The sequence below is a fragment of the Triturus cristatus genome, chromosome 1_2, assembly GCF_964204655.1.
Source record: "Triturus cristatus chromosome 1_2, aTriCri1.1, whole genome shotgun sequence".
In the NCBI taxonomy this organism is placed as follows: domain Eukaryota; kingdom Metazoa; phylum Chordata; class Amphibia; order Caudata; family Salamandridae; genus Triturus; species Triturus cristatus.
In genome coordinates, this window is record NC_140580.1 from 1,046,693,174 (window position 1) to 1,046,715,006 (window position 21,833).

Here is a 21,833-nt window from a genome sequence, read left to right on the forward strand (position 1 = left end):
GAAGAACAAAGGACTTGCTTCTGGTGCAGACCAGGAAGGTCTGGGGTGCTTCTTCTTTGCAGAGAAGCGGGAGCCAGTCCGGAGGAGCCAAACCAGCGCAGAAGACTTCAGGGTGCGTCGTCACAGAGGCCACTAGCCAGCGGGCAAGCAACCGGACAGACGCGGCAAGCAGGAAAATGCTGAAGGGCCCCACGCAGGACTCGTGGAGTGTGGGGGGCTGATCTTCGGTGCAGATGGTGTTTGGGGTTCGGGCTTCTCAATCCCCGGTGCACAACTTCGAGGGTACCTCAGAAGCTGCGCTGTAAGTTACTAGCCACTTTTCCCAGGTAGCCGGTCCCACGTCGCTCGTCGCCTCCACGGATCTCAGCTCTGCTGCAGATGTGGATGAGGGTCGGAGAAGTCTGGAAGTCAAGGCTCTGGTCGGGCTCTGCAGTCGGTTCCTCGTAGAACGGTCGCAAAGCAAAGGGTAGTCTCTTGATGGTGCCTGTTTGCACAGGGTAGCCACTCCTTGGCTACAAGGGAGATTCTTCAGTCTTCTTCTTTCGTCGAATGTCGAAGGTCCAGAGTTTCTGTTCAGTTTTGCAGGTTCAGGATAATCTAAAGTCTTGAGGCCCAACTCCCACTCTTATACTAATCTGGGGGGCTGGGATACCTGCTAGGTCACGCCTTATGGGTGGGACCTGGGAGGGGGTGGTTACACCCACTTCCCTTTGTCCAGTTTCGCGCCAGAGCTGGGGCTGGAGTGCCCCAGCGCCGGTTTGAACTGGACTATGCAAGGAACACCTTGTGTGCCCCAGGCATGTCTCATTCCTTTCAGCCCACCCTGCCCCAATACACTAAAGGCTGTCTGGAGAGGTGCTAGCACCTCCCCAAGCAGGAAACCTATTGTCCAGGCCTCCCTGGCTGGGATCACTCCCAGCTGCAGGAGGTCAGACTTGTGTCGTGGCAGCAGCATCCATTTTGTGATGCTGAGGCTTTGTCTGTACATAAAGGAGAGGGGGGGGGGACCGGGAGCTAGTTATGGTCCAGTGTCTGTGCTCCGTGTCATATCTATAGTCTTTAAATGGAGACACTGTTCCTGGAGAGAGAGAGGGCAAAAGAAAGAGAGAGATAAAAATGAAACGAGAGGCCTAGGCTTAATATAAGACCCAACTACTTTAGGATTATGTGTGTGGGGGGGGGGGCATACCTTAGTTTCTCTTGTTGCCCTCACACACCCCGAAGGATGTCATGCTTCATCATTGGGCGTTTGCTCCTCGTCGGGCCGGCGCTGCAATGCCCTACGGGTCCCCCGAAGGGTCACTTTAGCGGAGATCTTTTAGAGAAAACGCCGTTTGGTGCATGCGGGTGTGTGGTTTGGGTCCTAATAAAAAGATGTGTGGTGATGGGGTGTGTAAGTGACGTGATAGCCTAAAAATGTCTAAGGGTTACTGGGATAAGGTTTAATGTGAATAGCACCCTTGACATAATAAAAAACCCGTAGGTTGGGTGTTACCTTATTGAAAATAATGTGCCAACAGGTAACTAGTGTGTGGTCAAGCGGTCGACATGTTTCGCGCCCCAATGGTCCAAAAAAGGATCCCTGGCGCTTCCTCAGGACCAAAGAAGAGAGTGAAAGTGAAAGTGCACTAAGGGATACTACCCTCAGTTACTATCCGGGCGTAAACTTCAAGGTAGCACTGCTCTCAGTGTGAGAGTCAGGTCGCTCCAGGATAGACAGCCTAGGTAAATATGGAAACAAAAAGAAAAAAGGGAGAACATCCTATCTATTAAAGAATGTTCACCTATTCAGGAGATTCAAAAAACGAGTGCATAATACAAATATGTACAGAAGGGATATCACCTCCACTCACGGGTGGTGGCGTGATGGGGTCTCAACGGTAAGCTTCCAGGTGCCTGGGCCAGGGAAAGGGGCCTGGGAGGGAGACAGCCCGTCGCCGACCGGAGTCACCCATTAGTCCAGGCACTGGCCGTGGTAGAGGTAAAACCAGATGTCCCCAGTCTCATGTGGCATACAAATAATCGGTCTGTCATTACGGTTTTTACTACGATATGTCACACACACTCACCTAAATATGGGGAGAATAATGCTCCATAGGTTAGGGGACGAGCGTACACACCTTCTTAGTGCTGTGAAATAGGAATAAATGACAGGTAACTGCTAGTCAATCCAGTTCCTAAAGATTCCAAACTGGTCTGAGCTGTCTTGTGCACAGTTTTTAAGTCAATGGCCAGTTTCCTCAGTACTCAAAAGTGCGTTTTTACTCACAGTTTTGCTCCGGCGTGGCCTCTTTACCACCTGCCCCAGTCGTCCTCCTACCTGGAATGGAGACGAGGAACACCAAGGGTTTCTTAAGTACTGCCCGTGTCGACTTAATTGGGGCGGGATCCGTATCCGGTCATCAGACGCGGAGCAGCTGCGTTTTCGTCAGTGTGTGTTTTGCCGCGCATGTGCAGAAGGTAGACAGAAGAGCGATGCGCATGCGTATGGAGCAGCTGTGTTTTCGTTAGTGTGTTTTCCGCGCATGTGCAGAAGGTAGATAGATGAGCGAGTGCGCATGCGTGTGTCAGAAAATGTGGTTCCGACTCACGTTCTATTGTTACCATGGTTATGTGTCTATGCAGTCCTCAGTGTAGTGTATATAACTGAGTAGCGCTGGCAAACTAACTATGTGTCAGAGGCTAACAGTTGAAGTATGATTTTAACATGTCTTTCCCTCTAGAAGGGGGGAATAATATTCTCATGTCCAGAAATGGCATGGGGGTATTATTCCCTAGTGTTAGACACCTTACACGACATGTTTTGATAAAGCCAAACCATAGTTACCATAACCGTCTAAGATTATAAGGCACTTTAAGAGTATATGGTAGGCTATATCATAGAACAGCTATAAGGACAAGGTTCCGAAAGCTGCAGACAGGCTCAGCTCATGCTAGAGCACCATCTCACATGTTACCAAGCACTCTGCCTCCAGGATTGTCAAGGCCTGCCATAGGAGTGACTGATAGGTACACATGTGTCTATATGTAAGTTAGGTATAGGAATACTACACCTAAGCAAGGGGTGATTACACGACCTTGCCCCAGCTGAGTGATCAGCCAGTTGTGTCAAAATGGAAGGCCAGGCCAGGGGTGGCATAATACATGCTGCAGTCCCTGGTAGGCCTAGGGTACACCTATGCCCTGGGTACCTAGGGTACACTGTACAGGGGCCAATAAGGTGATCCTATCCAAATGGGTTATGCACCTAAAGTACATAGTATTAATTTAGAGAGAGAACAGCAGGGCTGTGGGTCTGATTAGCAGGCCCACAGCCACATCTAAGTCGAAAACCAGTAAAGCAAAAGCAAAAAGTGGGGGTGAACATAGAAAGCAGACCCTACTCTCCTACACAACCCCCCCCCCCCCCAAACTTAGGGACATTAAACTAACCTTGACCAGTTGAGTCTTCATGTTCTAAGTGGAAATATCTGGAGAGTCCATCTGCATTGGCATGGTCAGTCCCCGGTCTATGTTCCACTGTGAAGTCCATCCCCTGTAGGGAAATGGACCACCTAAGAAGTTTGGGATTTTCACCCTTCATCTGATTTAGCCACAAGAGGGGCTTATGGTCTGTCTGAATCTTGAAGTGAGTGCCAAACAAGTATGGCCTCAGCTTCTTCAGGGCCCAAACCACAGCAAAGGCCTCCCTCTCAATAGCTGACCAACGTTTCTCTCTAGGGGTCAGCCTTCTACTTATAAAAGCAATGGGCTGGTCTTGACCATCTACATTCAGTTGTGAAAGAACAGCTCTCACACCTAACTCAGAAGCATCTGTCTGGACAATGAACTCTTTGGAGTAGTCTGGACTTTTCAGAATAGGTGCACTGCACATGGCCTGCTTCAGGTCATCAAATGCTCTTTGACAGCTTACTGTCCACTGAACTTTCTTTGGCATCTTCTTGGAGGTCAAGTCATTAAGTGGTGTCACTATGGACCCATAGTTCTTAACAAACTTTCTGTAGTACCCAGTCAGGCCCAAGAAAGCTCTTACCTGAGTCTGGGTAGTTGGAGGAGCCCAGTCCTTTATGGTCTGGATCTTGCTCTCCAGTGGTTGAACCTGACCCCCACCAACTAGGTGGCCCAGGTATACAACCTTGCTCTGCCCTATCTGGCACTTAGTGGCCTTGATAGTGAGGCCTGCCTTTTGCAGGGCCTCTAAAACATTCCTCAGGTGGACCAGGTGATCCTCCCAGGTGGAGCTAAAGACAGCAATATCATCAAGATAAGCTGCACAATAATCATCCAACCCAGTAAGGACTTGATTCACCAGCCTTTGGAAAGTGGCAGGTGCATTCTTCAAACCAAAGGGCATTACCACAAATTGATAATGTCCTCCTGGGGTCGAGAAAGCAGTTTTGGCCTTTGCACTCTCAGCTAGTCTGATTTGCCAGTAGCCTGCTGTTAGGTCAAATGTGCTCAAAAACTTAGCAGCTGCCAGTCTGTCAATGAGCTCATCTGCCCTAGGTATTGGGTGGGCATCTGTCCTAGTGACAGCATTGAGACCTCTGTAATCCACGCAAAACCTCATCTCTCTCTTACCATCTTGGGTGTGAGGTTTTGGCACAAGGACTACAGGACTAGCCCAAGGGCTCTCTGAAGGTTCAATGACTCCCAGCTCCAACATCTTTTGTACCTCAACTTTTATGCAGTCCCTGACATGGTCAGGTTGCCTGTAGATTTTACTCTTCACAGGCAGACTGTCACCAGTGTCCACCTCATGGGTGCACCAGTTTGTCTGACTTGGGGTCAGAGAGAACATATGTCTGTAGGCCTGCAGAACTTGTCTGCAGTCCTGTTGCTGATGGACAGTGAGGCTGTCAGAAAAGACCACACCATCAACTGAGCCATCATCAGGGTTCTGAGTCAACAGGTCTCGCAGAGGGTCACTCTCTTCCTCCTGCCCCTCATCTGTAGCCATGAGTAGCCCCATGTCTGCCCTGTCAACATATGCCTTCAATCTGTTGACATGAAGCACCCTGTGGGGGCTTCTGGGAGTCCCAAGGTCCACCAAGTAGGTGACTTCTCTCTTTTTCTCAACAATAGTGTGGGGTCCAGACCATTTGTCTTGGAGTGCTGCTGGGGCCACTGGCTCCAACACCCACACTTTCTGTCCTGGCTGGTAAACAGTCAGCACAGCCTTTTGGTCATGCCAAGCTTTTTGGAGTTCTTGGCTTGCCTCAAGGTTTTTAGAAGCCTTCTTCATATACTCTGCCATCCTGGAGCGGAGACCAAGTACATAATCCACTATGTCTAGTTTGGGTTGTCTGAGAGGTCTCTCCCATCCTTCCTTCACCAAACACAGGGGTCCTCTTACAGGATGCCCAAACAAAAGCTCAAAAGGGCTGTAGCCAACCCCCTTTTGTGGGACCTCTCTGTAAGCAAACAGAAGGCAGGGTAAAAGGATGTCCCATCTTCGCCTAAGCTTGTCTGGTAATCCTTTTATCATTCCCTTTAGGGTCTTGTTGAATCTCTCAACAAGCCCATTGCACTGTGGGTGATAGGGTGTGGTGAACTTATAGTTAACACCACACTCCTTCCACATTGCAGTCAAGTATCCTGACATAAAGTTGGCACCTCTGTCAGAAATGACCTCCTTTGGAAAGCCCACTCTGGAGAATACTCCAAGCAGGGCCCTTGCCACAACAGGAGCTGTTGTGGTCCTCAGGGGAATTGCTTCTGGGTACCTGGTGGCATGGTCCACTATCACCAGTATGAATCTGTGCCCAGATGCTGTTTGTGGGTCCATTGGTCCTACAATATCTATGCCCACTCTTTCAAAGGGGACCCCCACCACAGGTAGTGGTATGAGGGGGGCCTTTGTGGTGCCACCTGATTTGCCACTGGCTTGGCAGGTGACACAGGAGCGACAAAACTCCTTAGTATCTTCTGACATATGGGGCCAGTGAAAGTGAGGGACAAGCCTGTCCCAAGTCTTGTTCTGGCCTAAATGTCCTGCAAGGGGAATATCATGGGCCAAGGTTAGAAGGAAGCCCCTGAACTTCAGTGGTATGACCAACCTCCTGGATGCACCAGGCTTGGGGTCTCTAGCCTCTGAGTACAGTAGCCCTTCATCCCAATACACTCTATGGGTACCTTGAGCATTCCCTGCAGCCTCAGCAGCAGCCAGCTGTCTGAGGGGTTCAAGAGAGGGGCAGTCTAATTGAGCCTGCCTCAGATCTGCCCTGGAAGGTCCCCCTGTCCCAAGAAACTCAACCTGATCAGGTTCAAGTTCTTCTAGGACAGTTCCTTCAGGGCTCTCAGAATCATCCTCCTGGGAGGGCTGATCCACCACCTGAGGCAGGGGGGAAGGCACAGCCTTAACCCTACTGCTCTTTCTCTTGGGTTGTGACTGGTCCATAGTTTCAGGATCCAGCACTTGTTCAGTGTTGCACTTTTTGGCCTGTGACCTGGTCACAGCAAGGACATGTGCATCTATCCCCAGCATTTCTGCATGGGTCCTATACTCCACTTCAGACCAAACTGAAGTTTCAAGATCATTGCCCAGTAAACACTCTACAGGAAGGTCTGAACTAACAACAACTTTCTTGAGGCCAGTTACCCCTCCCCAGGAGAAGTTAACAATAGCCACACTATGGGAGGTAGTGGCATTGCTAGCGTTGGTCACTAGGTAATTCTCACCTAGTATGATCTGTCCAGGGTCCACAAAAGCAGGTGTCACCATTGTGACACTAGCTCCAGTGTCCCTGTAGGCCTGAGCCATTCTTTGGTTGATAAAAGGTGTCTGTCTGTACTTGCCCAGGTTACTGGGGCCTACAGTAGAGGACAAAGCTAAGTCCCCATCACAGATCAGGACAGCCTGAGTAGGTACTCTGACTAGGCCAGAATCCTCCTCAGTTCCCAGGGTTAACCCTACTACACCCTTTTGCTGGGAACCACCACTTACAGCTGAACTAGGGGGTACAGTTGCCTTAGGGGCAATGGTGGCTGGGGGCTTATCCTTTTTGGTGCACTCACTAAACCAATGTGAGTTGGACTTACAATAGTTGCACCATGGTTTCTTTTGGCCATCTTTCTTCTTATCCTTTTTGGAACCACCCTCCCCCTGAGCCTTTTGGGGGCCTGGTGAAGACTTCTGGTCTTTTTGTTTCTGCTCATTACCCTTCTGGTCTGCCTTTTTCTGATCACCGCCCTGGTTCTGGTTTTTCTGCTTAACTCTAGTCCTGACCCATCTATCTGCCTTCTTTCCCAATTCTTGGGGAGAAGTCAGATCAGAATCAATCAGGTGTTGATGCAATAGCTGGTTTTGACAGTTGTTAAGTATTTGCTCTCTCATGATCAAATTATACAATCCTGTATAGTCCTTAACCTTACTTCCCATTAGCCAGCCTTCCAGAGCCTTAGTGGCACAATCTACAAAGTCAGTCCAGTCCTGAGTCTGTGTCTTCTGGGTATCCCTGAACAACAACCTGTATTGTTCAGTGGTTAGGCCAAACCCATCAATCAGAGCACTCTTCAGGACAGTGTAATTATCTGCATCCTCATCACTAACTGTGAGGAGCTTGTCTCTTCCTTTCTCAGAGAAGGAGAGCCACAAGATAGCTGCCCACTGACTTTGGGGTACCTGCTGTACTTTGCAAGCTCTCTCTAAAGCAGTTATCCATTTGTGGATGTCATCCCCACACTTGTAGGGAGGGACAATCTTGCTCAGGTTTCTATTATCATAGTGCCTGTCTCTATCTCTAGGAATGTTGCTGCCACCAGTGGGTTCTAACCCACTTAACTTTTGTTCTCTAGCCAGAGCAAGCTTCTCTTTGGCAAGGGCAAGTTCTTCCCTCTGAATCCTCAGATTAGCCTCCCTCATTCTGGCTGCATGCTCCTTTCTCTCAGGTGAAGTCATTCCCCTGTGAGAGGAAGCATTAGAGATGCTAGAGACATGGGAGTGGATGGATTCCCTTGAAGGGGATCTGTCCCTCCTGCTTCTCTGTGAATGCCTACTTGTGGGTCTGTATGGGGGGACCCCATGCAAACTCCCATGTAAACTTAAGTTAGCCTGGCTAAGTCTCCTTACTTGGCTCTGGCTGTCTACCTCCCCATCTGAAGCCCCATCTGACTCCTCTGTGGTGGGTAGACCCTCCTCTGTGCCTAGGGCACCTTCCTGAGATGCCCTCTGAGCATCATACTCCTCTAGGAGTTGTCTTAACTGAAGGAGGGTAGGGTTTGCACCCTGTTTTATTCCTCTGGAGGTACACAACTGTCTCATCTCCTGGAATGTTAAGGTATCATATCTAGAGGGGATCTTTTGCAGACCTGATCCTCCTGAGAGAGCATCTACTTGATCTACTCTCAGAGACATGATCTAGTGAGGGTGTGGTGTGTGCACCTACCTACACTAGTTGTATCTACTAAACCTTTCTAGTAGTTGTAGTCAGGGTGTGTTATTCCCTTCAACCTACAACTACAAAGTCCAGTAGGATTTAAGTATAATAATCTATGTTATATGTACCTAGACAATATCTGTGTGATCTTTCAATTTAGTATCTCAAGATTACAATGGTATTACAACAGCAAGCTCAGATCCCAACCGCTGCTCACCAATGTGAGAAGTTGGCCTGATGTATGATGTCACTAGTTATAGTGTACACCTTATATCAGTCCAAATACCCTTATGGTGATTGGTTGTAAAGTCAACCTTATAGACCAGCTATCCTAGTGGTAGCATGGACAAGAGCAGTCTTAGGCTAAACTCTGAATGGCATGTGAAGCCAGCTGTGATACCATATATAATCCCTTGAATACCAAATGAAAGGACACCACAACAGATATATATATAAAATAAAGTGTATTTATTCTAAGCAAACCCTCAGCACTCTTTATGAGATTAGAGGTAAGTACAACACAGTCTTATTAATGCATACAGTAAGTCACACAGGTAAGTAATACAGTTAGGCCCTAGGGGCCACGCAAACCATATACTAAGTAAGTGGTATAAGAACCACTGTCACGGAAATAGAATAGGCCTAGGCCTAGGGAATCGCTGGGGCTACACTACACTAGCGTTAGTTAGGAAGTGGGAGGCCCATGGGATTCGTGTGCAGAGTGGAAACACTCACGCGTAATGCGTAAAAGTCAATAGCAATATTACAGTTTAGAAAACGGTAGATGTAGGACACTTCCGGAGTAGCTAGGAAGTTGAGACTTGAAAACTAGACACTAGGATAGTCACCGGAGTACCCAAGTTACCTAGCCCACAGGCTGCGGGTGCATAGGGGTGAAGATGCGTGGTTTTCGTCGTCGACTCCTATGGATGCCTGAAGAAAGATGCTGACAGGCAGTCAGGGGAGAGTGTCCGGTGGATCCCAAGGCTGGGATCAAGAAGAGAAGAAACCTGCAAGCAGAGGGGACAGAGTCAAGGTCACTAGCCAGTGACCACGTGGAACCAGGAAGGAACCAGGCGATGTCGTGAAGAGTTGCAGGTGAAGGTGAACGTTGTCGCTGCAGCCAGGAGGACCAGGAAGCGTCGAGGACGACCAGGACCAGGAGGCGAGCTGTCCCACGAAGGCTCTTGCTGTCGGCGGCGTCGAAGTTGGACTAGGACTCACCAAGCCTTGGCAAGCGGAACCCACGAAGAACAAAGGACTTGCTTCTGGTGCAGACCAGGAAGGTCTGGGGTGCTTCTTCTTTGCAGAGAAGCGGGAGCCAGTCCGGAGGAGCCAAACCAGCGCAGAAGATTTCAGGGTGCGTCGTCACAGAGGCCACTAGCCAGCGGGCAAGCAACCGGACAGACGCGGCAAGCAGGAAAATGCTGAAGGGCCCCACGCAGGACTCGTGGAGTGTGGGGGGCTGATCTTCGGTGCAGATGGTGCTTGGGGTTGGGGCTTCTCAATCCCCGGTGCACAACTTCGAGGGTACCTCAGAAGCTGCGCTGTAAGTTACTAGCCACTTTTCCCAGGTAGCCGGTCCCACGTCGCTCGTCGCCTCCACGGATCTCAGCTCTGCTGCAGATGTGGATGAGGGTCGGAGAAGTCTGGAAGTCAAGGCTCTGGTCGGGCTCTGCAGTCGGTTCCTCGTAGAACGGTCGCAAAGCAAAGGGTAGTCTCTTGATGGTGCCTGTTTGCACAGGGTAGCCACTCCTTGGCTACAAGGGAGATTCTTCAGTCTTCTTCTTTCGTCGAATGTCGAAGGTCCAGAGTTTCTGTTCAGTTTTGCAGGTTCAGGATAATCTAAAGTCTTGAGGCCCAACTCCCACTCTTATACTAATCTGGGGGGCTGGGATACCTGCTAGGTCACGCCTTATGGGTGGGACCTGGGAGGGGGTGGTTACACCCACTTCCCTTTGTCCAGTTTCGCGCCAGAGCTGGGGCTGGAGTGCCCCAGCGCCGGTTTGAACTGGACTATGCAAGGAACACCTTGTGTGCCCCAGGCATGTCTCATTCCTTTCAGCCCACCCTGCCCCAATACACTAAAGGCTGTCTGGAGAGGTGCTAGCACCTCCCCAAGCAGGAAACCTATTGTCCAGGCCTCCCTGGCTGGGATCACTCCCAGCTGCAGGAGGTCAGACTTGTGTCGTGGCAGCAGCATCCATTTTGTGATGCTGAGGCTTTGGTCAGAGGCTAACAGTTGAAGTATGATTTTAACATGTCTTTCCCTCTAGAAGGGGGGAATAATATTCTCATGTCCAGAAATGGCATGGGGGTATTATTCCCTAGTGTTAGACACCTTACACGACATGTTTTGATAAAGCCAAACCATAGTTACCATAACCGTCTAAGATTATAAGGCACTTTAAGAGTATATGGTAGGCTATATCATAGAACAGCTATAAGGACAAGGTTCCGAAAGCTGCAGACAGGCTCAGCTCATGCTAGAGCACCATCTCACATGTTACCAAGCACTCTGCCTCCAGGATTGTCAAGGCCTGCCATAGGAGTGACTGATAGGTACACATGTGTCTATATGTAAGTTAGGTATAGGAATACTACACCTAAGCAAGGGGTGATTACACGACCTTGCCCCAGCTGAGTGATCAGCCAGTTGTGTCAAAATGGAAGGCCAGGCCAGGGGTGGCATAATACATGCTGCAGCCCCTGGTAGGCCTAGGGTACACCTATGCCCTGGGTACCTAGGGTACACTGTACAGGGGCCAATAAGGTGATCCTATCCAAATGGGTTATGCACCTAAAGTACATAGTATTAATTTAGAGAGAGAACAGCAGGGCTGTGGGTCTGATTAGCAGGCCCACAGCCACATCTAAGTCGAAAACCAGTAAAGCAAAAGCAAAAAGTGGGGGTGAACATAGAAACCAGACCCTACTCTCCTACAACAAGTCCCAGAATTCAAAGAAAATATCTGTAATGGATGAGTTATGTATGGATCTTGGAAACCTGGGAGCTCTGCAAAGTGTAAAAACATCTACATTTTTATTAGGCATACTCATAACTGTGATATTCACAAACCAGATGAAACAAAATGTTACAATGTTGTGGCATTTGCAAGAATTACGCAGCAGAGCAAGAAATCTATGACAATTGTAGATTCCATCTGCAGTGCAGTCATGAGCTGGTGGATTTACTATCAACTGAAACTCTGTTGACTGTAATTTTGACTGTATGAATGCGCATTAACTTTATTTTTTATCATTTTCTTCACATGGAAAACAGTTTCCCGATAGTGAAAAGTCTGCTTCGATATTCGCCCCCTTTGAATATGGGTGTGTTTGGGGTTTTTTACACCCATTCTGCACACTTATTTCACGCGCTTGGTGGCATTGGGAGTATGTGCCCGAATTAGGTGTGATAAATCACTGAGAAGGTTTACTAATAGATTAGGGGATTGGAGATTTAAGATAGGGGGGAAGGGTGCCTAATTCTTGATGTGAACTTGATCTGACAGTTATGTTATGAAGTTTTAGAGCGCACAGCTGTGACTGTGACTGCGCTTCCTCAAGGCCCAAACCTTCCGACCTACAATGTTAATGGTTTCTTTTCGGAGTCCCTGTCCCATCTCCCACCATTCGTAGTTTAGTACAAGCACTTCCTCAGAGAAAATATATGTGGTGCATATGATACAACCACACAAACACCAACACTTAAGAAACTGAGATCCAAAAAATTCTGGAAAGAAAGCAGTGATGAAACAAAATACATTTGACAAACAAATGAAAACCATGTGACCTATGGATCAAAGGTCATTCAAAACGCTCAAATACGAAAACTCTATATAAAGGCATTCAGTTCTATACTATGGCTTTATAATCATTTTCCCACTATGATGAAGGAGGAGATGTTGCCGGGCAGAGTACGTCTGTCCTGCTTGCTGCTAGTAAACATTGGGGTTATTGTGGCTCCTGTCATAAAACGTTCCAGGGTGTACACATATGAATTACTCTCCATTTGCCAACAGGATTCTCACCATATTTTACATGCTGTACACCTGTGGGCAAATGGCATGGGATATGCAATTTATGCATAAGTAACTATCAAATGTGCTATTAGTGCATGGTGAAATAGTGTCCGACTTGCAGACTTAAATGAGGAGGTGGTCAGAGAAATCTTAATTGCTTGGGGAAAAACAGTGTAGGAAGCTGACTCTCTACATACTACACCAAAAAGAGGTATAGTGTGCAGAGAGTTTAGTGGATCCCCATAGGCTTTACAGAGGCTAAAGTAGTTAATACTTATGCTCTCTTTTGTGGTAGTGTGGGCGAGCAGTTAGGCTTATCAGAGGGCAGCGTTAAACATTTGTTGTAAAACACTGTGGCAATAAATGAGACACACACTCAATGAATAAATCCAAGACTATTTTATCAAAATAATGCTTGTTATATTTGTTTTTCAGAACCGCAGAACTTAATCTTAGGTAAATATGTTTTGCAATAGAAATACTTTTCAAAAATAAAAGTGGACACTGCAGTTTTCAGACTTTGGAATGTTAACCTATGGGGGGAGGAAAACATTCAGCATACATATAGGTAACATCGACCTACAAGGCCAGTCTTCAGGAGTTAAGGTCAGTATTGGGCAAGGTTCAGTTCAGCACCAACAGTACACCACCAGCGGCACTGGGACGGCAGGGTGCAGGGTGCAGATACGGTGTCAGGGCCCAATACAGCTCAAAGAAGAATCAGGCAATCAAACAGAGGCTGCTTACAAGTAAGTAGCAGCGGCTTGGGGAGCCAGTTTCCGGGGGTTGAAGCACTGAGCAGGGTCCAAGCAGCCCCAGCACTACACCACCAGTGGCACAGGGACGGCCGGGTGCAGGGTGCCAACACAACATCGGGTGCTTAATAAAAAGCAATAGAGAAAGGCCAAATCAGAAGAGGGCTGAAGAATCAGGCTGGGGGTCCGGTTGAAGGAAACTAATAGCTGGAGAGGTAAGTTGCGATACTCCGGGATGTAGGGACACTTTTGGGTTTCTTCACCAAGGCCGAAGGCATACAGGTGCAGGGCTGTCTTTTGGTGACAGAAACCGCTTACTGGAGCAAGTCGCTGTTAAGGGGGACTACGTGCAGAGGCTGCAGGCAACGTTGAGGAGTCCGGGAGGGGTCAACCCACGATGGGCTCAGGCTTTGGAGCACTGGAGAACCTCACTGGGACTGGTGGGCCACTTGGACTCGGGCCGGAGGCATGGGGTGCAGAGGTGGAACAGGGTTTCGTGGTTTTTCAAGTCACAGAGTCTTTGCTTGAAGATGGTTGCTTTTGAACAGGTCCACTGTTCTTGGAGATCTTGATCTTTGTCGAAAGCAGGCAGTCCTCCCAAGGTTTTGAAGGTTGCTGGTCTGCAGGACCAGTCATCTGCTGGCAAAGGATCGTCAATGGCAGCAGACGGGCCGGTAGGTCTGGAGCCAAGTCAGTTGTTCTCTGCAGTCTTCCTTGCTGGTGTGATTCTGTAGTGACAGCCTCTTCTTAGGCCATCAGGAAATGCAGTTCAGAGTCTGGAGATGCCACCTAAATACTAGTGCTAGGGGCACTACATGGGAGTGACAGGTAATGGCCAATGGGCCGCTTACCCGGAGTGTCTACACTCTCTTGTATGCCCACCTCCTGGGGGAGGGGAATATAGCCCTCACCCTGATTGGATAGATCCCACCCTCTTCATGATGTTGTGCACTGAAAAGTGTACTTCACCTTGCCTCCAGCACCTGAGGGGTGAGTTTTTCCACCTGTTTTCCCACCAAAAGATGATGAGCACAGAAAGGGGGGACCTGCTCCTTCTAACAGGAGAGGTCTGGGTCACCCTACAAAGGCGGAAAGGCCTTTGAAGCCCTCTGCCACATATGGCTCTTCTTGGCCAGGGGGAGGTTTGAACACCTCCACCCAGAACATGCATTGTTCTCGACCTTTGAGTGTGAAGGTGTTTACCCCATGAGGTCAAAACACTGTGGTGGTAGCAGGGTGGCTTAGGCCAGTCGGTGACCACACTAAGGGTTGGCAGGTTTCGGGGACCCCTCTAAGGGGTCCTCTGTGTTCCATTTCTAAAAAATCTGACACTGGAATCGGTGCAGGTTTATTATGACAAGATGTTTGGTACAAAACATCCCATACTTCAGTGAAGTCATCATGGAGCTGGAAATCTCGTAATGAGAAGTGTCCAGCCAATGTACTTACTATGGCTTCCCTGGTCACTTACAATATCCTGGAATCAAAATGAATATTGCAGGGGCACATCCGCTCATGCAGATATGCCATCACAGGAGATATAGTGCACCCTGTCTTAGGGCTAATGTCTGCAGGAGGGGGTGTCTTATCTATATCCCATGTAGCGTCTGTGGGCATGGCACACAGGGGTGTGTGCCATGTCAACTCTTCAGTTTTGTCTGCACCAAGGCATGCAGTCCGCAATGGCAGTGTGCAGGGCCTTGTTGATGGGAACCCTAGGGTGGCACAATTTATGCTATCCTTGGGGCCCCTCTTCAGAGCCAATGCCCTAGGTATCAGAGGTACTACTTACTAGGGACTTACTAAGGGTACTGAAGTGGTGCTAATTGGAAAACAAAAGGCACAGTTTCAGGGAAGCAGCTCTGGCATAGGAGTCCTGATTGGTAGGGACCCTGTGCACTTCCAGTCAAGGTTAAATCAAAAACCAGGCAAAAAGTGTGGGGGTGGGTACTGCAACAGACCCAGTTTCCTACAAATAGAAACAGCTATCATTCACTTACCTGGTCGATGTGATTGCTAATTTAAAAAAAGCTACCTTCTATATGTGCTAAATTTCCACATTAACAATTGGATCAATTTGTGGACCATACTAAGGATGTACATTATGGCTGTCTACTGGTAAAATCTTTCTAAGCCTTTTCAAAAAATCTTGAATCAGTGAGATTGCAAAAGAGAGGCCTGAGACTGGCTTTTACAATATAGTGTTTTTGTTGCAAATTGTATTATTTAAACTTAGACTTAGTCAAACAAGGAAGCGAAGACAGTACTTTCTCTTGTCTGGCATGTCCTGCTTCTAAAGCCACCATATGCAGAACGGTGTATAGTGTACTTGTAGAAGGCAGCTACATTCAGTGTTTAGTTTATATAAGGAAGAGTGCCGGTGCACAAATCTCTGCCCAGAAGCGTGTGGCTGATGCAATTTAATGTTGATGCACTGAATACCAGGGTTGCAGTGGTCCTAAATCCCCCCATTACCTCCTTAATCCACTTCCAAACACTCCCTGCCCTTTTATCTCTCTTGCAGGTTCCTTCTTTTTCCCTTTGTGACAGTTTATCCATCTTTCTTGTCCTCCGTTTTTTTGCTTTATGTGTTTTTCTGTCACTTGCTCAAGGTGAACGGCTGATACAGGAAATTAAGTGCCAATCCCCAAAAATGAGTGCCGGTGGTCCTCACAGGCTCAAATTAGGCACCGGCTACACCTCTTTTGGGATACTCTTCATAGTCCTCAATGTTGAATGTTTTGACATTGAATCTTTCCTTGACATCAATGGCATCACCATTCCTTTCTGGATCCTGCTAGGTGTCACAGGGGGTCTCACAGTTTAAAGGGTACAGATTGCCTTCTTTGGCAGAAGTGGTGGGTTCTCAATGTTTTCCTAAAAGACAAGATCAATCTCTGTCCATCAAATGTGTAATTTTATGTCCTCGTTTTGAAATTGCCGCTGAGTTTAACTCAGTGTAATGTAACCACAGATTTGTGATTATTTTAAAAATACAGCGCTGGTGCTGTATGTGCGCCAGCTCTACCATTATTACAGAATGGGTTGCACTAGTGTCTGCAGCCTCTTCTGCAATATCAAAGTGTCCCCACGGCGCACAAAGCGGACACGCACGTCTGTTACACCCCCACAGCACTTTCCATAACACGGCCTCTGGTCATAACAGCCCAAGAAAGCTGATTAGCCAGTCACATGAAGAAACATGGATGCAGTTAGAGAGAAAGCATTTCTTAACTCTCTTTGCCTGTGCTGTTGAAGTTAATATGGATGCCTTGAACTTCATCAACACTGCAGTACTATTAGTAAGTCAAGAAGGGCTTCTTGATAACAAAGAGAGGGTCTTGATTCAGAGGGTATAACATTTTAGTATTTCCTTTTTGTGGCTGCGACCAAAGCCAATGTAAAAAATGTTTCCAAGGTTGGCTGGAGTGGGCTTGGAGCCAGAGGAAAAAACAGCCTCACTATGCCATGGGCTGTAGCATTTCAAAGATTATGGACATTTCTTCTTCTGCGAGGGCTCTGATGATGACCAGCTTTCAAGATGCTTTGTTAGTGTTTCATGGAATGCCATACTTTTGTCCTGATTTAGGTAGAGTCTAAAGTTTAGGGAGAACAGAGATTTCTGTCCGATTGTGCAATAAGAACCTACAGCAGTGAAGGAGATGCGTTAAGGTATGGTTCCTAGGTCAAGTGCCAATTTTGGGACCAAATTGATTTTTATGATATTAGAGCAAACACCACCAATGGTGGCATCTGTATATTTTGCATTTTCACTGGAGGCTTTTGTATTTCTTCTCCTGATGTGCAAGCCCTTTGTGTCTCCTCAAGAAGAAACCTATCTTCCAGTGATGGTGGAGATAGGGTTCTTTTGCTTTCCACACATGAGAGCTCTCCAACAGCACTAGTTTGGGAATGGAGCCTTGTGAATTGTTGGCAACCAAAAGAGACTAATGCCTAGATGTTAAGGCCTTCGATGGTGAGACTCTGACCAACTGCAACAGCCTAGAAGTAGAGTTAGACTAAAATTGTATGGTGTTGTATAAAGTCTTGGCTTTGAGCAATTGTATAGTGTTGTATGTTGTATTAACATTGATCAATATGTCACCAAAGTCTTCAACGTTGAATGTGTTTTTTGCCTGGACATAAATGGCATCACCATTCCTCTGTGAATCTTGCTAGATGTCACTGGGGGTCCCACAGTTCATAGGTGTACAGATTGTCTTCTTTGGCACTTAAACTGTGATGCGGCCCTGAGGTAGAGCGTTCTGGTTGCTTTCCTAAAAGACAAGCTCCATCGCTGTCCATCAGACTTCTAATTCTATGTCCTCGTTTTTAGGTCTCGGCCTGGCGAAAGCAGCGCATGCATGCACTCATCATACGAGGGCTTCTTGGAATCAATACAGATTCTGAAGCACTCGGAGGCGGAGTTGAAGCCCTGCCCATCTTCTTCATTCGCTGGCGTCATCCTCCATGCAAAACACAGGCGCACGATTGAAAAGGGCTTCTTAGTCCCTCCTTGCTGCAGCCTTGTCTCCTTTTAGCCCGGCCCACCGGGACTGGTTTGTTTACTGACGGCGTGACACTCTCTCCATCATTAGTCCTTACGCACTTTTTTCTTCTCATTCGGCTTTGGAAAAATCAGCCGCGTGTTTACTTTCGCATCCATCGCGCTTTCACTTAAAGGGAAAGCGCGATCCGAAAATAAACACGCGGCTGCCTTTGCGGTACCGCGCTTGTTTTACTTGTTTTTCCTGTTGCTCTGCTCCCAATTAATAGGGTCGTGGGCTGACGCACCCATTGTCTTGTTATGTGTTTTCACGTCGTCTGATGCTTGAAAAAAAGCATTGCGTTTACGTTTGGGGCACCCGCGAGTTAGTCTGGAAGAAAAGTGTATTTGTCATGTGTCCATCTGTTAAAAGAAAGTAAACAAAGGGAAATATAAAAGTGGCGGAAAATAGAGGGAGCACTGTCTTTAAATAGGACTAGTTGGCATGTGTGCCATCTGCCAGTTTGTGCTAATATAATTATTGATGACTTTGCAAGCAATGCAGCGGCTGACGTTTAACAGTGCAAAGGTGGGACACGGGGTACCTCGACTAATGAAAAAAAACAAAAAAACACTTAAAACAAGAATGATGGAACAACTTGTTCTGTGAATGTAGCGCCGAACTGTGTCTTGAACACTGAGTGACTCGCATTTGTTTTTTTATGTACAGGAACTGTCGAATTTCAGTACATTCACTTGCCAAACATTGTCATCTTTAAAACTACCCAAGAGATTTAACGGCAGAAAGGTGATGACTTTTGAGTGTGACACCATTGGCACGAGGACCACCTCGGCTGAGATTAAATAAATAAAAGCACTCAAAAATTAACAATAATACATTTGGATACATGAGCGTGGCCATATTTAAACCAAGCGAGTTGAGAGGTATGTCCGAACCACCTGCCGATTTTGAACTAGTCTAATGGTCGAAGAGTTTAAAAAATATTTTAATAGGCGAGATCCCGCTAACCTCATAAAGAACGTTCAGAAAAAAACAAGTATAAGCATTAGTGCTTCGGTTGTGGACTCTGAATAAATTAACAAATCAGGGTGCTTTATCATTTTTATATTAATGAAAATATGCAATTTGGGGTTTTTTCCTCTGGTGGTCTACTCTGTGCGGCTTGTGCTGTTTACATATTATTATAATGTCAACCCATGTATGTCTGGCCCAAGAAGTCACGTTTTTAGAGATTTTCAGAAGCAAGCTTCTGCCGCTATTTCCACAGTCCATCCCCTAGACCAGCACTTATAAAATTCAGAAAATGTTTTGAAAAGAAAAGGTGAGCTGTGTAAACGGGTGCATTGTAGCGCGTGCAGCTGTTACTGCCTTAATTGGACATGGACAGCTTGTGTATTGATTGGGTGTGAAGTGGCTCAAGAGAATCCTCTGGCCCCGTGAATCAAACACTTCTCGTCGGGCCTGGAGCGCGTGCTTCCTGCTGGCACTTGGCGAGTTGGCAGCTACGGGTGGTTGCACGGCTCAGCACACTGCACAGTTCTCTCATGCCACCACACTATGGGGGCAGCGGCGACAGTGCAGGTCACCTCAAACGATGGACCTGGGCAGTGGCCATTTCCCCATGTGTTTCTGCATTTAGTTAGGGCCACCATCGAGCTGCAGCTATACAATGTGCACGGCTAACTTTCAGCAGTCTGTTCCACGATGCTGTGTATGTATCATTTATTAAAATCTCCAGGTTTTACAGTAATTTTGTCGACAATATTACCAGATTAAATTCACGGAGGGATGGTCTCTATTGAAGCAGACAGGCTAGACTTACATTTTACACTGACTGGCAAATCTGGCTTTGGTTCCATTGGTTGGGATGTTGTTCTGTCTCATTCAATAAACACAAACTTGTAAACCCCCTAATAATAGTACGTCGCCACAGGCTTTTGTGGAAGTTGGAGTATTTATGCGGATTCTTTTAGGTGTAAACTCTGCTGTTGGACTTTACTCCATGTCCGTGTCTTGAAATGTTAATAAAAACTGTATTGGCAAAGCCATTGGGTCTAGCCTTGGCAAATGTATACATTTGGTTCATAATTGTGAACTTTTTGTTGTTGCTGGGATGTACATTAGGTGATAGAAGTTTAAAAATAATAATACGTAAAAATGACGCCATCTCAAGGCGACCTGTATATTTTTGTAAGCGAAAAAAAAGTAAACATGGACCTATCACTGAAAATAAATTAAAATAACCATGAAATAAAAACATGAATGAAAGCAAAGATTGGTCCACCAATTTTAGCAATAAACGCAACTACATTTTAGGGAGATCACTACAAGTAAAATACTGCAGATGTGTACACGTGCACACGCAGAATGCGCCACTCAACAGTGAAGGGAGCCAAGGGCTGAAGTGGGCAGACCCATTTGTCCATGAGCTATGCTTTGGTGGGCTGAGTCAAAACGTAAATGACACCTGAATAGTCCCGTGGATGAAGAGGGAGAACTGAAATCTGTGTGTGTATTTGTGTGTCAGGAGAGAAGAGCGTAACAATCTATTTCTATGCCAGACCTAAAAAAAAAACTCGCAGGGATTCTAACCTGTGACCTGCAGCCAGCATGCAGTCATTAACCCACTGAGCGATCCTTCTAATCTGTGAAGGGGATATTTAATGCCCTTCAAGTTTGAATAGTTCAGTTTGTTCTGCTGTAGCTTGACTCTGTATTACAATATGTCTATTTACTATTTATTTACACTGTTGTTGGTTGTGACCAGACTGACTCGGGCACAGAGGGGGTTTCGCTTTGTATTTTTCCAATACTTGTATTTTGCATTGAGTTAATGTACCAAGATGTCTTTTAAAAAGTGTTGAATCTTATTTCTGGATATTCCGTATCTGGTTCGCATAACCTCACAAAGGAGTAAATAAACAAATTCTCGCGCCTGGTTTGACGTAACTGAAATCTTCCTGTACCTAGTAGGAGCTGCAGTGAAGGGTGTATTGCACGTTCCCCATCATTAAGAAGGGGTCTTAACATATACATGAAATAGGATGCTTTCATGACATATGTGCCTTTTCAGAGAAGGGTAAGAGAAGGGGTGGGTCAGAGGGATCCATTTTAGGCCCATGGTACCAGCATGGAACTGGAAACGGAAGTGAACGTTGACGGAGTAGCTGTGAACTAGGCCCTTTGTGCACTCCTAAGCGGGAGGTGTTTGCACAGAGCCGGCTGTGCTCTGAAGCTGAAGTCTGTTTTCAAAGGAGGCGACTAGCAGGTTTTGCATAACGTTACAGCTTTTTGGTGTTTGCTTTTCTTTGACTGAAGGAGAAAATACAACATATTAATGTAATTTATTTAAAAAAACGACTCAACCGTTCTCCAAGAGTTCATCAGCCAAAGTACCTCGAATTTGGAAAACTGCTGTGGACATTTTCCATTTTGTGGGCAAGCAGTGCAATAATATTTTGGAGATGTAAAGTGGGAGGCCAGCGATTAAATGCTCTGTAATGACATACCAGTGACAGATGGTGTTCTATATACATGCAAGTAGCAACAAGCATTAAAAATGCAATAGGTCTCGCCTTTCATTAAGTTAAAGCCATTTGCTTTGCTATACAATACCATTAGCAAAGCAAATGGCTTTAACTTAATCAAAGGCGAGACCTATTGCATTTTCAATGCTTGTTGAAGTTGTCACTGATTTTAACTGAGTGCAATGTAACCACAGATTTTTTTGTTTTAAAAAGACAATTCTGACGCATTTGTATCCAAACAAACATACATTTTTGAATATTACTAACAAACTGCATTGATAGTAAATGTAATCATTACATTAAAGTACACAATTGTATTTAGAAATATTAATTGTTGTTGATGGAAAAGCAAATCAAGACAAACCTGCATTTCTTAAGAATTGATTTGTGTAGTCATTGACTACACGAGTCACTGGGTCATAAAATCCATCCCCGCAATCATAGCACCCTTTTGGAATTTCTCTTGGAGGATCCAAATCTGTAAGCTGGGAACGACCTGAAAAAGAAACATTTTAAAGGATAATAGCTCTGTTACATTAAAATAAGTTTGATTTATTTGTATTTTATATTGAGCTGGCATTTCAATATATCAGTTATAAAAGAGATGAACGTGAAAAATACTAAAATCAAATTGTATGAT

The 21,833-nt window shown here is 46.5% G+C and overlaps 1 protein-coding gene across 6 annotated transcripts in view; it reads right to left on the reverse strand.

Moving 5' to 3' along the window:
• The window catches only part of MORN5 (MORN repeat containing 5), a 178,896-nt gene that overhangs the window by 28,861 nt on the left and 128,202 nt on the right, over nucleotides 1-21,833 (reverse strand). For all 6 annotated transcript variants that reach the window (XM_085612249.1, XM_085612278.1, XM_085612287.1 and 3 more), the window contains one exon: nucleotides 21,558-21,689. In XM_085612249.1, the coding sequence (XP_085468375.1) occupies nucleotides 21,558-21,689 (132 nt within the window). The remainder of the gene's footprint in view (nucleotides 1-21,557; nucleotides 21,690-21,833) is intronic.